Raw genomic sequence first — 16583 nt, 5'->3', positions numbered from 1 at the left:
TGTTTATGTTTCATTTTACAGGATTTTTGGCTTACGATTAAATAAAGCAGACAAAAAATTTAAATGGATGAAAATGGATTAAGTTTATTACACTGAAACAGCAACAGACCGTCTACTGACCTGTAGCCTCTCAATGATGTTTCTGTAGTCTTTTGAGGTGGTCAGGCCGGAGTCTCGCCTGGATGTGTTCTTAGCAGACAGTCTCCAGTTGAGGATGCTCTTCTGCACGACATTGTTGGACTTGACAAACAAGTTGTTCACCTGACTGTCCAGGTCCACTGGGATAGCAATGGCTCTGCTCTTAGCTAGGCAGAAGCAGAAAGTACATATAATATGCGCCACTTTTTAACACTGAGAGGTTCATAGTCTGTGTTAGTCTTAATATCTTACCCACGTCTGACAGTACTTTAATGCAAGCCTCAACTGAGGCCTTCTGGACAGGGTTAAGCCAGTTACAGTGGTAAACCCTAAACACTCCTTGAAGAAGCTGAACAAAAACGGGCTGACGGGTCTGTAAGACAGGGGGAAAACTAATTACATCTTGCCTTTCAACAAAAGAAGGAAGGAGGAATCGTGGTGTAAAGGAGGGAAACTGTTAACAAATATTTAATAACACACAGAGTGACTATTGTGCTCTCTGAATAGCTTGAATTCATAACCCAGTTTGTGGTAGATGTGACAACGTGTGCATATAAGGGCATCAAAGGCAGACGGGTTAACAGCTTAAGATCCATTGGGCAAGCTTCCTAATCACATGCATTCCCCTTAAAACAAACCAAACCGGTGTTTAACAGAGAGTACAACAGATTTCTACCTGGCCACAGCCCTAAAGTACAATAAGTACCTCAGTCATCTTTCCAACAATGGCTGCCTGTTGCAAGAGAAAAAGGAAAAGGGTTGCGGAATTATCACGTAATGGTACACTTTAGCGAGCGTAGTTCCCAGGAAGTGCAGTTGCATAAAGGATAATCGCCATTTTCTAGTGGAACCAAATAGCAACAAAAAAGCTCCATACACAGATAACAGGAAACAAGTGTCTAACACAAAAAACCTCAAAGTTACTGTACCAAGGATTTGGAAATTGAAGGAGGTTATTGGTCATGACTTATTGGAAAGTCGTGGGGGAGAAGAAACAGGGCTAGAACAAGGTCTAAGAAACACAGTAACCACATTGCATCAGTACATCATCTGCACCAGCAAAGTCCCAGCAAAACCTTGTGCAACACACCCACAGATCTGGGAAGAACAGAGTCTGTGTGCTGACTAAACTATGACCATATAAAAACCCACACACTGAATACTTCTTCACATTCACAGCCAAAAGTTGGGAAATCAAATTTGGGGAAGTGCTAGCATTACTTACATATATATGACAAGCCAGCTATGTAAAGGGAAAAACGTTACATTTCATGGTATGTACGGTACATGCATGAGTACAGTTCCTTTTTTCCCCCCAAACAGTGCTGAGAAGGTGTCTGATTTCTAGTCTGCACAAAGGACTCGCAGTAGCAAAACTGCTTGGAAAATACATTAAAAAGACATGCCCATTTTACCTGAAGGCTTGTGCTCTGGTCAGAAAAAGGAGAGCTGAAGAAACATGTGACAATGCTCATGACTGTTTCGGTTACATAACGCTCCAGCATGGTGTCCGCGTGCTTCCTGTCACTGGTGTTGTTGCACACCTAAGCAAGGATAGAAGAGACGTTAGCATGACACACGGCCACTGGATCGGACTTCCTGCATGTGGCCGACGGGTAACTTGCTGTGTGTTCACTTCACGATGTGCTGACTGGATTCTCTGTCTATTTATTGTCAAATATTTTGTGGCTTACCCTACAAATGTCCACCAGGAAGTTCTCAAACAGCTTCCACATGTGGTTGGATGTATAAATCTCCTTCATCTCCACCTCTGTATCCACATAGCAGTGGTTCAGGAAGTTGATATAGGCAATCTTCACCTGTTGGATTGTTGGAAACTAAATGAGTGCACTGGTAATCAAGGTAGTTTTTAAAAACATGTATTCCCAATGCTCTTCTCGATCAGAATAAACTAGAATAAAGTGTATTCACTCAACTTTAAAGTGAGTGAAGAAAAAGTCTTCCATACCTCAGGAATGCAATCTTCATGGGTGACAACCCGCACAATATCATCCAGGGGCAGCAGAGAGTTGCACTTGATCTCGGTGTAGACGTTCTTGCCCTCAGTGCAAACAGCCAGCAGTTCGACCAGGTGTATGTGGTACATCAGGGGACTGTTTTCATCCATGCGATCCCGCTCTGAACGCATCATCTGGACAAGGGTCTGAAATGAGGCACGGTCGTTGTAGAACACCAGGACATCCTCGCCGGAGTTTACCAGCTGAGTGGGAGAGAGTCACAGCCGAGTGGACAGTGTTATTCCCAAACTGTCGCCCCTGTATTAGACACCACAAGCATTACTCAAACAACAGACCTCTGCCATGACAATGTCCTGACACTTCTTGATGAATTTGTTCTCGGCCTTGACAATGGTTTGCAGAAACTTGAGATACTGGACATGCCGACCATGCGACTCAGTACAGTGGACAAAGTGCTGAACCACACGCTCGTTAATCTCGCTGCAGAGCTGGAAGTTATTCATGAAGATGTGCTGCATGGTGACAGCCTCCAGGATCTGGGAATGAAACAGAAGAGAACATACATTTTCCCAATATGTGGTATTTTGGGATATTTAAGTCTTCGACTCGCCCAAGGAGTAGCTGTGAGATGCTTGTGATGCTTACCCCCGGGTTGAGAAATAAGTTTATATGCTTGTGGAGAAGAGCCTGGTTCTGCTGATTTCCTGCACAGAAATTCTGCAGGAACTCGTGGGCCAATTTCATGATTTCCTGCATCCGTACATCCTCACCCTGGTGCAGATAATACAGAGCTTCTTTTCAGTTATGTAACATTAATGGACAATTGCAAGCAAAGGAAAGCAATGAGGATCTTTAAAGCTTTTTAACGATTCTGCATTTGTATTCTGTTTCAGTGTCTGACCTTCTCATAGGGGATCTGTAGGAGTTCTAGCACCACACTGTGAGCTCCCATGTTCCTCAGCAGCCTCTGCTGCTGTTTCCTGCTCTTTTTCCCTGAGCTTCCCTCCTGGACACACAGCTTACTGAGGCGCAGCAGGATCTAAAAAACACAGACACACACAGAAGCAACATTTTAATAATCAGCAGTAAATCTAAAATGAAAATATAACTTAAAAGGCAAACAATTATACCTCTTTTACAACTCTGTAGTTGTAACTGCTGGTACTTTCAGTCTTCTTCTTGTCTGAATCTCCCTGTAAATCAAGAATCAATTATGAGTCCTTTCAATAATAACTCTACATTCAGGAAAACCTTTCCACATTCAAATTTTCAGCGTACCTTCTTTTTGTTGTCAGATTCTGAGGGGCCATCTCCGTCCATCCCATCTTCTCCTTGCCTTTTGTAAACCCACAGTTCAGACTTCTCCACAATAGAACGTAGCTGGTCCAGATCTGACTTGATCTGCTTGTAGTTCTCAACATCCTGACTGGTCACCAGGAGCTGGACCTTTTAAGGTTTAACAAAAAAAAATTTTTTTAATGTTTTCATCAAATTTAACTTCATCTGTAAAAAGTCAAGTTATTAGAATTATTTCAGAGGACTTGCTATTAAAATCAGGTGTGGATGACTTACTTGTTTGAAGGCCATGAGGACCTCTTGTCTCTGGCTGAAGTGTCTGAAGAGCAGGTGAAGCGCTCCAGACACGAGGGGCGGGTAGTCATGCATGGTCAGGTGCAGAAGGACCCGCAGGAAAGTGCGACCACCATGGTCATCCAGGTCTAGTGGGGTGTTTTCTTCACTAAACAAAAAAAATGACAAACACTACCTCAATTTTACTTTATTAAAAAAAAACTTACTACAGGCAATTAAAGCCCATTAAAAAACTTAAGAATCCAATTTAAGAATCACCTTCCTCCAAAGATCCCTTCTGCTTGTTCCTCAATGTTTTCAAAGTCAAAATTTCCTTAAAAAAAAGAAAAGAAAAAATACTTCAAATAAGTTCTTTATAATTATATACATATATGTTAAATAATGTAATTAACAAGGTTAAGAGTTTCACACCTGGCATCGGACCTGTGACATTATTGGATCCATTCTGAATAGCAGTGTTGTCTCCTTGTGGGTTGTTCTCATCAAATTCTCGTTTGAAAATACAGAGCAGGCAGGAGATCCTGTAGTCTAGCCGAACGTTCAAAATGAACTGAATAAAACAGATAAAAGTTACAATATAGTCGAAGGATTTTTAAAAAATAATAATGATAATGATCCTGATGTCGTGCCTGCAGAATCTCAATGATCTTGAGCTTTGTGTCCATGACCATGATATCTTCTCTCTCCGGTTCAGTCTGAGTTTTAACCACATCGCCCTCAGGCTGATGAGTTGGTGTGGTGGGCAGCAAACCGCCTCCTCGCAGCACCACCTGGGTCATCAGCTCCCCAACTCCGTGAATGGACTTCATCACATTACTGCCACCTATAATACAGACAGAGCAAGAAAACATTCAAATCTGCATGAAGGAAAAAAAATAGTGAAATGAAACTCTATTTAATTTTAGGTCAGATGTTATTTGTTGATACTATTTCTCCTTAAAACTCTACACACCTGGAAAAGTGAGAGCTTGATAAAATCGTTGCTGCAAGAAAGTATTCAGGCTAAGGGAAAACATTCACTCTTTACCTTTGTTTTCTTCTTCCTTCTCTATCTTGTTAATGGGGTAGATGGTGTTGACATGTACACAGTCTAAAATGTTCAGTAAGATCTTTGTCAGTCGAAGCAGGTCACTGAAGTTGTAAAAACCAAAGTATATGAGGTTCCTTGCCAGGTTCACGACCTACAAGCAGGAAAAGAACCAACAAATGATTTACAACTTTAATAAACGGATGTCACTTCTCATCTGTTCATACCACAAACAAAGAAGCGTTACCTCGAAAGTAAGCTTGTTTTTCTCCTTGTCAGAGAAGGGAATATTCTGCGACACCACCTCTCTCAGGTAGTTCTCCACAAAATCCATGGTGAGGCTGAAGCGCTCTTTGATCTCATCCCGTGTGGTCCCATCGTTGTCATAGCTGGATAATTAGAGGAGAATCGCTTTTAAAAGACACTGCGTCGTTTCTGAAATGGCGATACACGCCCCTTTAAAGGGTTTATGATATGAACTCACTCATCAATAGCGATTTTAGATGGAATCTCAGACCACAGACGAGCATATTTGACAGGCGTGACCTGCTCCTGAGGGTCACGGTCGACATGCATGTGCAGCATCAGACGGCAGAAAGATGCTCTCAAGTCGTACGGCAGGTCTTCATCGGACATACAGCGCAGGATCAAATCCACGTCCAGCTGACCGGAGATCTTGTTGATGGCGAGATATTGACGGTCCAGACACATCCGGGCAAAAAGGTTCAGCTGGCACCTGGGAAGAAAATGGATTCTTAGTCCTTTCTAAATCTGAGCTGTAATCTTTTTATTAAAATTATCATCATAAAGACACGACACCTGTAGTAGCTGACCACCTCCTGATCCTCCTTCTGGCCTTCCTTTGCATCCTGGGCCAACTCCCGGATGCTCTTACTCCGGATCTCCTTAGAGTTATCTTTCCAGAAGAGCCACACCTCCTCTTCATCTTCCGCCTCCACTGGATTGTCCTCGTTTGTCGCCACCTCAATCTCAAACCTCGACAGAACCAATCTGGTACACAACACCAACATTTTTTGTAAGCTCTCATTTCAGTTTACCACATTAAAGCACCTGATGAAAATGAGCATCTCACTTGGTTTCAATGAGGATGTCAGCATTGCTAGAGTCCAGCACAGCATTGCAGATGAGCTCCTGTGTCACAGGGATGGATTTGTTCATGGACACACAGAGATCTGACAGGTAGTCCAGAAACCTGGTGACAGATGACAATATATTAAATTAAAAAATAAAGAAACAAATTTCAGACTACAGTGGAACCCCGACTTACGAAATTAATTCGTTCCAGAGGGTCTTTCGTAAGTCAAAGGTTTCGTAAGTCGAAGCACCTTTTGAGTGAGGCGATGCGGCTGAAGACGAAGGTCTTGGTGGAGGCTGAAGAAAGCATATGTATGCATGCATGCATACGTACGTGCATATGTACATAACATTAGGGAATTTAATTCTAAACATCAAAACTAAAACTTACATTTACGTTAATTAATGTACGTACGTACACTGTGCAATGACATTTTTTTTACATTTTTTTAAACTCGCTCATATTTATGCCTTATGCCGGCCCCATTATGAATGAACGATAGGCTAATTGCAAACGAAAAGCACACAAAATAGCGCACTGCAAACAACAATACGTCTTTCACGTGGAACAGCGAAACGCATTTCGCAAACTGATTTCGTTACACGGGCATTTTGTCGTACCACGGGCAAAAATATTGCCGTTAAGTGCCTTCGTAACTTGAATTTTTCGTTAAATGGGGTCTTCGTAAGCCGGGGTGCCACTGTACATACTATCCTATGTGAGGAAGAATAAATAAACTACTGTATATTAAAATGTTCTTGGCCGTTCCCCCTGCCTCAGTACTCTAACATTTCAAACAGTCCTCTCTGTTTGAACCACTGGATCCACCTCATTCACACATCATTAACAGCAATTTACATGACATAAACAAAATACATTTACGCACTAGCTGTCAGCATATTCCCTCTAGTACCGAGGTCCTGCACAAGCAATTCCACTCATATTCGTACTTCACTCATTTGAACACGTTTACATAGATTTGCATTCCTTCAGAGCTGCTAAATAAGCAAATCTGACCCAGTCTAGCCACAGGGGCTCCTTGTGTTACAGTTTGAAGAGAGCAGCCAGGGCGTGTCTTTCTGTAAGCCTTACCTTGGTTCCCGGTTCTTCCTCACTAGTGTGACGAATGTGTCTATCTCAGCAGCAGTTATGTGTTTTTCCAGCAGCTTCCGGTTGTTGTGAAGTAAAGCAGTTATTGTGTCTTCTGCCAACACATCATATCCTATCTGTTTCTGCATGAAGCGAAATTGTTTGGCTATATATTCCTGCAAATCAGACAAAGGAGGGGGTAATCAATGCAGAGAAAATGTCACACTACCCAAGCTCTGAGTGAAGCTGTGGTGTTGAACCTACTTGGTTCTTCCTGTAATCTTGCTGGGAATGGCGGAGCACTCTGTAGCAAAGCCTGCAAATATGTCTAAACGGTGCGTGGCGCTGGTCTCCCAGCTCTTCCAGTCGCAGCATGGGACCATCACCACTGTCAGTGAAAGGGGCTTGAAGAAGTTTGAAAATCTGTAAAAGGCAACAGGGATTTGTTTTAGTGCCTAAAGTGAACATTTTAAACCAGTACATAAACTGTCTCATAGGTTTAAGGCCTACCTGTTTAAGAATATTCTGCTCTCTCATGAGTTTCTGTCTTTCCCTGTTAGGTTTGTTGACCATGATCTCCAAGACATCCTGCCCACTGTTGGGGATGTCTACCACGAAAAAAACTAAATCTTCCAGGAGCTTTGTCACAAACCTGGAGAGGGTACAAGTTCCAACTCAACAGTTTAGTCTTAATTTCAGTGAAAAATGTCCTTCTATACTTATACTATCCAAATAAACAACTTACAAATAAAATATAAAGCCCAATAAGAAAGTTAGCAGTCTGGTGTCATACATACCTCCTTTCATTTTGTGTAATGGTACCCTTTTCCAGCTTTCCAGCAATGGACGCCAACACTTTACTTGCATCGTTAGCAAAGTCTAAATCACGCACTTCTGCTGGTGGCACTGGGACAATGGCAAACGCTTCTTTGTCTTCCTTTACTGCTGATGTTCCAATCTGGAAAAAACATCAAATCAATCACTGTAACTGTTAATAAAGACTCATTCGCATGTTGATCCACAGCAACTACTCACCCGTAGCATAACAGGCTTCTCCTCCTCTTTGTCAATGGGGAGGTTGGTGCTATGAACCCATGTGTTGGTGCACAGATGTCGTAGCCTCACATAGGAGCTCCTGTAAATAAGAGAGGAAGCTGATGTGATGAAATAAAACAAAAGACAAACAGAAGCTGCGAATCAGCTACAGAGCACAGTGGAGTGTGATGGGGACAAGTTAGCATAGCGCTTCAATAATCAGACTAATCATGGAGTAAAATCATTGTTAGCCCATGTATAAGCCTTTGGTGCTATCAACAGCTACAAACGCAACCTTGTTTTAATGTTGTGGGCATTCTGTGATCAAGAATAGATACGAAGGCACATTATATTTTCTTTCTTTAATAACTTTCTAAATCTTCTGTTTTAAATCCCGTTGTGTTTTATGAATATTAGACAGATTTAAGGAGGCTTTGAGCGTTCAATAAGTCAGACAGCTCCATTCAACAAGCTTTTATTCCACTCTCAGGCCAAGACCTCCATTTTCAGCTCACAACATGGCTCACAATTAAGACCTACAAAAGACCATAAATCAACTCCTGTCTGAAAAAACACAGAAGACCATAAGCACTCTGATTAGATTTATTATTGGACGCTGTTATGTGACAAACGTGCAGCTGATAATTGTAAACAAGCTTCCTGGTTCTGGAAAAGGCTGCTTACAGTGGCTTCCTCAGGAAAGTGTGTTGTTTGTACAGATTAGCCAGCAGTGACCTGTACAGTATTATCTCTCTTACATTAAGCACTCAACCTTTACACATAGTAAAGTTTGAGCCAACTACGTCCTTCATTCTCAAAGCATCCAGCCAGCTCCACGTGTGTGAGTGAGTAAGCGTGTGTGTGTGTGTGTGTGTGTGTGCGTGAGAGAGAGAGGTCTTCAGCACAGACAGCAGCCATATTCTTGGCAGGCATTACATAACCGCCTACTGAGGCTAACAGGCTTACCTTTGTGTACTGGTTCTGCCAGGCATTAGTTAGTCCCCTGGCTGAAGTTTGAGGGACAAGGTTATTTTAGGTTGGAGTGGGAGGCGTAGTAGTAGCCTGCATCATGCAGACACACACCTGACTATGCCACACAATAGAGGCTTTGATAGAAGGTGGGGAGAATCTAAGCTCACCTTATGTGCAGTGACAATGACGATTACACAATTGTAATGTTAGAACGACACATTCTCTCTTTAACACAGTGATGTCAGCTGGAATTGAGAAACCAAACTGAGGCTCATTACGAATAAGCCAGAGGCTTATCACCAACCTTAGGACAGAAACTACATGATATATTGCATCGTGCGACTGCTTTTGTATCATCAAATTTTAATCTAAGAAAATAAATCCAAAAAACATTTCTGCCAGATGTTTTTGTTTTTTTTTAAAGTGTGTTTTTAAGTGATAGTGCATCTTAGAAAACTGAAAGTTTTTCCCTTATTGTGAACACTATCCAAACCTCAGCGGTTTCCTGTTTCATGCCATACTGGGACTTTCCTAACTCTCCTTGGTAAGTTTCACACAATCTCAAGCTTACCAGTGTGACACACACACACGCACACACACGCACACACACAGGCTCCATGATTTCTGAAAGTAAATAAAACAAAAAAAACAACAACAAAAATTTACCCAAACAACACAACTACGTCTTTGTCTCTGGTTTGAAAGATGTGTCAGACCACTCATAACAAAACTGGCCCTTGTCCAGCCTTGCAAAACGCAGTCATCACCTCAGAAACTCCCTTTCCACTGCCGTTCCAAATTCCCCCCACAATGCACATGAGTCAAAAGTTTACTATTGTCACTGTTTGAACTGCTGAAGTCTTGACATCATTGCGGTCTTTTTGATTAGCCAAGGTGTTGTTGAGATATTTGTCATCTGCATATTTCCCCCATATTTTACAACATTCCTGATGCTTTTTCCCCCCACTGAAATAACAAACAAAAAAAACTCTACTGAGGCATCTATGAAACCACTTATTGGTCTGATTGGACGTGTCTGAACACTAATCTTAACATCTTTTATGATTGTACACTAGGAACATTTTACTTTTGATTTCTGCATACTGTGAACTTGCATAAATTCAGTGGCTTCAGAAGCAGTATTTGTGGCATGCTTATGTGAATAAAAAAGTTTGTGTTAAATGCCAAACCTGGGCACCATGGAGTCCCCGCCTCTCAGAGTGGTAGGGTCCAGCTCAAAGATGGAGGAAATATCCATACCATCAGGAACAGGCACCAAAGTGTACATGATTTTCTCCTGTGGACCCCGCAGGCGACCACGTAAAGCTTCATTATCTCCATCCAGCTAAAGGAAGAAAGCATGCAGTGAGGAGGCGCAAACCACTAAAACACAAAATGATTGCAGCTTACGGAAAAAATATGGCTACACTATTCAACTATACTGAGGCAAAGGCATATCCAGGTTGTCTTCTTACGTCAACCCACTAATCACCAGCTAATCTGATTTTACAAATTAGATTTAATATCTGATGGAAGTTGAAAAAAAAACAAACAATTGATCATACAGCTGGACTTTGCTGGACCAACAGCATGATCAAACCATAGATAACAACACTGACACCTAATGGCAATTTCACTTAAGACATGCATCAGGTAGGATGCTAGAATGGTGACACCATGTGGTTATCAAGTGCAACTAAACACACACAAAAAAAATGAACAGGGTGCCACAAAAACTGCAGCGAACAAAAAGGCAACAAGCATGCATGATCAACATTGAGACAACAAGAAATGTTTGAAATACGTTGCTGCAACTATGTAAAGACTGTGTGACAGTACCTGGAAATTAAAGGGTGTAAAGTCCACCACCTAGAGCAGGAAGCACAGACCCAGCAGAGATTTTAACAAGCAAGATTAATAACGGTGAGGCAACCAGCAGGGCATTGCAGAGCACTCAGGGGGGAAGCGATCAGGCTTACTTACAGAGGGCCGCTGCTCGGCATTCTCCTCCTCAAAGTCGGGATTAACCTGGCAAACATACATTAAAACAGCCTCCTCAGCATCATTACTTTTCATATTGCTGTCCCTTTGCTGTGCTTTCAACATCCCAGCATGTGTATATACAGTAACAAAGCTTTGAACCAAACATTTCACAGTATTGTTCTGGAAGCTCATGACAAAGTAGCATGGGTACAAAGTGATAACTGCAAATCAAAAATACGAAAGTAAACATGGTGACACACACCTCACCCATCTCAGCAGCCAAATAGCACCCTGTGGCCAAATGTTTAAACCTGAAAAGGCTGTTCCAGTAGCCTGCACCTCCCCTGCATGGGTCATGGTGAACCACCTGGCAACGGCAAAACACGCAAACACAAATTACAATAAACCCGCATTATTTATTTGAGCAACATCACTTTTACTGTGCTCAAAGATAGTGGTGAACATTAAGTTTTAAGTACTCAATTATCAGAAAACTGAGCTTCAAAGGCATTGTGCATTTACATAATTACTGACCTCAACTTCCCACAGTGCTTTGCTGCTTGTGGCAGAAGTCGCAGACTGCCGGCCGGTTGTCCTAAGAAAAACATATTGCTTCTTCCTATAGTCGTCACAAGTGAGAAACTTCTCCTGCTCCGCATGGAACAACCGGACTACATCGCCCTGCAGTTACATTGATAAACACACGTGGACAGTTACCATGGTTTTTATTCTCTTTCGACTGTTTTATTTTCAAACCTAAATGGTGTTTTTAGGTTATTGTTGTTCCTATTAAACTGCGTTTCATGTGTTCTAATACGCCTGCTTTGTAGCCAGTAAGGATGTTATATGTACATTTGGGGAAAAAATGCTTAATGTAAAAAAAAAAAAACAACCCCACAAAAAAACAACCACATGCAGAAATCTGAGCTCACTGACCCCCTTGAGTATCGTTTCCTTGTTGTCGCTCCATTTCATGAAGAGAACAACTTTCCAACTTGTGTTGCAATTCACAGAATTAACCTGAAAGATAGGAGTATTTTATTTTACTTCATATATATATAAAATAAAGTGTATGTGCATTCACCCAGAATTGGATGGACAGAAATGAAGTTTAACAAAACTGTGTGTTTTGTACCTCATTGCACCCTGGGTTGTCAACTAGCTGGTGGCTGCTTGCATGCAGAGGTTGTCCAGCATTGACGGGGTTAAGGACTACTTTATCTCCAATCACCACCTGCAGGAGCAACAAGAGAAACAAAGAAAATGGTGCATTAAATGGAGGATGGTTGGGATAACTACTGTATATTATTTTGCAATACTGAAACAAGCTTCCAGTCAACCACTAGGTGGTGCTGTAGACCATACTGTGTGGGAAAGAGCCTGAGGAAAATAATGAAATTGTAGCCCTTGTCTCTAACATTACATATTCACCACATATGACATATGAGAGCAGGTATTAGAAAATAATAAAAAGAAACTTCAGTCTAACAAACATCTTTTGATCAACAGCTGATTCGTTTTTGCTGCACACAATCTGAACATTAAAAGAAATTTGAATTAGGTGAAGTAATTTAAAAAACAGTCTCACAACAAGTTTGAAATCTCTGCCTTTCAGGCAAGGAACCAGATCAACTTTAATAGACAAACTTCTACTTTCTGCAACCAGTCCAGCTGACAAGTATGAGACATTTGTCCCTCAAAGAAAAACCTTCATATTCAAACAGAATAGTTAAAGCCTTTAGCCTCTCCTGTCATTTCCACTGGTGGCGCTGGTGGAATGTATAAGTTCTGCACTGGAGCAGCCCCTGTTCCTGTGTAGGGAGGATGAATCATGCAGAAGAAAAACTGGTCCAAGAGGATTAATAAAATGCAACTTAATTAGCTGATCAGTCGTCTTAACTCTATTAGCTTCCATCCACCAGGAGTAGAAAAAGGAGCCGGAGGATTAGAGGTTATGTCAGTGTAGTGTGTGCTCTTTCCATATCACCGCATCTTACTTTCCAGGTCAAAACCTGGCACCAACAATATCCACAACATAACTACACTACTAATAGTTAAAGTGTGTTAAACCAGTAGCCTCCAATGTAGCTGCTAGAGGCAAGTGTACCACAGGTAAGGCCAGGTAAGGTAAATCCACTTCTATTTAACTGCACACACCTAAACCTGCAGACTTCTTAAGAGGTTGAGTGCAGTTACATGAATATTTTTTATTTTAATATTTCAGATTTCTTGCACCTAAAACTCCCAAACACAAATACAAAAACAATAAAATCTATAGTTTTCCATTAAATCCACTTAAAGAAGGACATTAACTGATATGCACTCACTGGTCACTTTATTAGGTATACCACTTTAACTGTAATACTAATCACTAATACAATGCTAACCAGCCAATCAAATGTTAGTAACTCAAGTCAATGGACATAGACAGCACAGCCTGCTGATGTTCAAACCATTCAACTTCGAGCTGACAGGAAGACAACAGGACATCGCTGAATACGCAGCACGCAGATGGGCTACAGCAGTAAAAGACCAAATTCTAGTCAGCCTAGAACAGGAAACTGACGCTACATTTAACGAGCGCTCATCAGGATTGGACTGCAGAATATTGGAAAAATGTTGCTTGATCTGAGTCTTAATATCTGCTGCAACATTTGCACAGTGGGGTCAGAATTTGGCATAAACATTGTCACATCTAACCTGAGTATTGCTGCTGACCATGAGCTTTAGGAGCACAGTGCACCAATCTTGGCTTAAATCATTAAAGCACCTTTAAGATGTGGCGGAAGGAGACAAATCTTCAGCAACTTTGTGATGCCATCATGTCAATAAGGACCAAAATCTCTAAGAAATGTCCCTCACCAGGCTGAATATCTGCCACAATTAATTACGGTAGGTCAAAGGGGAACAGGGTTCAGCCTGATACCTAATAAAATGTCCAGTGAGTGGATATAATAATTTATTACTATGTAGTTATATATTTAATAAGAACTGGCTTTTAAGTATTTAACATTATCATTGTAAACTAGTAAAACTGAAGCAAATGTTTACAGTACTGACATAATTTGGGGCTATACATTAAAAATAAATAAATAAGTAAATAAATAAACCTGAGCCGTCTAAAGCAGGTTGCTGATTGTTTGTTTGTTTTTTTGGATACTGCGAAAACAACTGCAAGAACCCAGAAACAAACTGGGAGGACTTGAAAAAGTTTATCAGTAGTTTAGTAGTCAGCAGGTGAGTGTACAATTGCTAAATGTAAACCTATTCTGGCGTTCCAATTTTCTGCGCTACACATCAGTCTACGTAACTCCTGTTTTCAAACCTCTTTAAAAGTCTAAAAATATATCCTTGATTTCTCTTGCTGAGCATAATTAACTTGACTCCCACACCCTGCTCTACCCACACTGTCTCCCAGGGATCTGAGCTTGTAGAAAGGCTGGATGTAGAACCAGGATCCCTCGTTTCCTGCAGAGTCCAGCGTCACTCTCATGGCATTCTTCTCCAACAGTGCAGGTAAGCGCTTGTTCACTGTCAGGTATTTATTGCTTTTCAAGTGCAGCAACTGTTGGCAACAAGAAAAAACAGAATCACACGGTCACAACCCCCACAGCTACTATCATAATGAGACAGTGGAAAGAATTACAGAGCATGGATCATATAAGCTGACTGATACAAAAGCCTTTTATTTATTAATATTTTTAAAATGATCTCCCCTGAAACCAGTTAACCAACAAGTCACTGATATACTAACATATACACTGTATAGCTATTTATCCATGACCTACTGTATATACTGTAGTCCTTGTGGGTGTCATAGACTACATTTCTAGTTGCCGATGACCTCATACTCGAGTGCAAAACATTCCTTTGTAATGTGTAAAGATAATAGAGCCTGCAACAGATAACTTTACAGCACATCTTTGTGCTGTAGCAGTTATTTAAAACGCCTCTTTCATTAAATAGAGTTATCTTCAATCTTAAATACTGCAGCTTTTCTGTTAAGCAAAGAACCTTATCTCACTGGGCCTTAAACGCACCTGAATGACATTTCCATACTGGATAACTGTCCCCAGCAGCTTTCGGTTTTCAGACTCATTCTGCTTCTTCTCAAGATCAGCAGCATGCTAATGCACAGAACAGAGGTACAGAGATGGAAACATGCAGCATTTTTGTCTGTGCACATTTTCTACACAACAGCACAAAGTTACACAGCACTGCAAGATGTTGGAATGGTGATGTCAGACTTACATGAAGTTTAGTGAGGAGGACTGTGTCAGTAGTGCTGTTGCCTCCAGGTTTTGCTGCCTTCCAGAACTGTTTCTGTGCCGAGTATCTGTTCATAGGACACAGTTTGAAAAGGCAATCTAGGGGGGAAATAAGAAGAGGAAGGTGAAAAGTTACACTTCATCTTTTCATATCAGCAGTGGTCTGCTTGACCTCAGCAAACAGAGGAATGTGTCAGTAGAACAAAGCAAGGTTTTGGCACACTGTGGAACTGAAAATGATGACCTGTGTGCAATTTAGTTTGATAGTTTTAAATGTTGAAAGACTAGAAGTCTTACAGAGTCGCACCAAACACTGTACGCTCCTGAGTTTAATTTTGAAAAAAAAAAAATATATATATATATACACAAGTTATTTTGTCAACACAAATGGCACAGGACACTCCTCTCCAGAGTTTGTGCAAGATGTTCAATACAATATAGTACTTTACCCTGCATTCGTTTTACAAGATATAACCTTAATACAATATCATACTAGAAAAAGTTGCATTTCCTGCTAAAATGCCGTGTAGCAGAAATCATGTCCCGAAAACAGCTGAAGAAGCTGAACTGCCTGCTGAAGATGGCTTTATTTGAAAGGGTACACTGAAGAGTGTCAAGAAAGCAGAGGGAGCAAGAGCGGGGAAAACATGCAGGTAGGACTCGAACCTGCACCGCCCGCTCTCTGGGTGCCTGCTTGTCCCAATGAGGCAAACCCGCACTCATCCCAGAGAGAAATATGACGAAAGAAAAAACTGCTTCAAATCCAGAGTTTGAAATCTGAGAGAAGGACAGGTTTCCTATCCTGAAACAAACGTAATTCATGGAAAAACGGTAAACGGTATCAAAAAAGTTCTTTCAGTGTCAGTAGTGTCTGAAGCTATACTGGCACATGGCTCATGTCTCTGGAGTTTAAGAGATATGACGAGTTGAAATGTTATAAAGCTTAATATTTTAAAAACTATAAAAGTTATGAGCAACAAAAGATGTACCTGGCATTAGCAGAAATAACAGAACAGTTTAAATTTGAATGGTTAAAAGGGAGCAAAGAATAAAGAAACAGGAACTCAATAGGTTGATGTAAGATACGAGTATGAACATAAATTTCCCCCACTGTCACAATGAATGCTGGTCAGCTGATTGGCTCGATTGCCAAAACAGTTTGGCTCCATAACAGAGTTAATCCCTACAGACGCACACACTAAAGTGCCCTCAAAGTTTACAACATTAAACATGTTTAAAGCTTTAGGTATAAAAAGCTTTGAATTTTATGGACACCTACTTCCTAAAGAATGTGAGAGTTAGGAATATGGGCAGATTCAGCTGGCATAAACAAATATTTTAGAGTGTTACATAGCAATAATAATCAGCTATGTGTGACTGTGCGGTACATGGACAGGCTGCTAGTA

At 41.0% G+C, this 16583-nt stretch overlaps 1 protein-coding gene across 11 annotated transcripts in view; it reads right to left on the bottom strand.

Moving 5' to 3' along the window:
• itpr1b (inositol 1,4,5-trisphosphate receptor, type 1b) overlaps positions 1 to 16583 on the bottom strand; it is an 82710-nt gene that overhangs the window by 52577 nt on the left and 13550 nt on the right. For 4 of the 11 annotated variants that reach the window (XM_085273098.1, XM_085273102.1, XM_085273101.1 and 1 more), the window contains exons 4-39: positions 15161 to 15276; positions 14950 to 15036; positions 14316 to 14474; positions 12045 to 12143; positions 11846 to 11929; positions 11444 to 11590; positions 11172 to 11276; positions 10910 to 10954; positions 10766 to 10795; positions 10117 to 10271; positions 7955 to 8054; positions 7717 to 7877; positions 7430 to 7571; positions 7184 to 7342; positions 6923 to 7095; positions 5828 to 5947; positions 5554 to 5745; positions 5219 to 5470; positions 4982 to 5123; positions 4735 to 4888; positions 4337 to 4530; positions 4119 to 4257; positions 3966 to 4020; positions 3690 to 3855; positions 3396 to 3563; positions 3248 to 3310; positions 3019 to 3156; positions 2763 to 2888; positions 2453 to 2653; positions 2108 to 2359; positions 1833 to 1958; positions 1554 to 1682; positions 1364 to 1381; positions 845 to 871; positions 391 to 511; positions 121 to 305 (exon numbers count right to left, since the gene is read on the bottom strand). In XM_085273098.1, the coding sequence (XP_085129224.1) occupies positions 121 to 305; positions 391 to 511; positions 845 to 871; positions 1364 to 1381; positions 1554 to 1682; positions 1833 to 1958; positions 2108 to 2359; positions 2453 to 2653; positions 2763 to 2888; positions 3019 to 3156; positions 3248 to 3310; positions 3396 to 3563; positions 3690 to 3855; positions 3966 to 4020; positions 4119 to 4257; positions 4337 to 4530; positions 4735 to 4888; positions 4982 to 5123; positions 5219 to 5470; positions 5554 to 5745; positions 5828 to 5947; positions 6923 to 7095; positions 7184 to 7342; positions 7430 to 7571; positions 7717 to 7877; positions 7955 to 8054; positions 10117 to 10271; positions 10766 to 10795; positions 10910 to 10954; positions 11172 to 11276; positions 11444 to 11590; positions 11846 to 11929; positions 12045 to 12143; positions 14316 to 14474; positions 14950 to 15036; positions 15161 to 15276 (4730 nt within the window). The remainder of the gene's footprint in view (positions 1 to 120; positions 306 to 390; positions 512 to 844; positions 872 to 1363; positions 1382 to 1553; positions 1683 to 1832; positions 1959 to 2107; positions 2360 to 2452; positions 2654 to 2762; positions 2889 to 3018; positions 3157 to 3247; positions 3311 to 3395; positions 3564 to 3689; positions 3856 to 3965; positions 4021 to 4118; positions 4258 to 4336; positions 4531 to 4734; positions 4889 to 4981; positions 5124 to 5218; positions 5471 to 5553; positions 5746 to 5827; positions 5948 to 6922; positions 7096 to 7183; positions 7343 to 7429; positions 7572 to 7716; positions 7878 to 7954; positions 8055 to 10116; positions 10272 to 10765; positions 10796 to 10909; positions 10955 to 11171; positions 11277 to 11443; positions 11591 to 11845; positions 11930 to 12044; positions 12144 to 14315; positions 14475 to 14949; positions 15037 to 15160; positions 15277 to 16583) is intronic. The other 7 variants (XM_085273103.1, XM_085273105.1, XM_085273107.1 and 4 more) reach the window with 3 other exon arrangements.

The sequence above is a fragment of the Mchenga conophoros genome, linkage group LG5, assembly GCF_057382185.1.
Source record: "Mchenga conophoros isolate Kocher_MC1m ecotype Shallow Benthic linkage group LG5, M_conophoros_male_GT1.1, whole genome shotgun sequence".
NCBI lineage: Eukaryota > Metazoa > Chordata > Actinopteri > Cichliformes > Cichlidae > Mchenga > Mchenga conophoros.
Note: the sequence above shows the minus strand (reverse complement) of the source record. Positions and strands in the feature narration are given on the sequence as shown.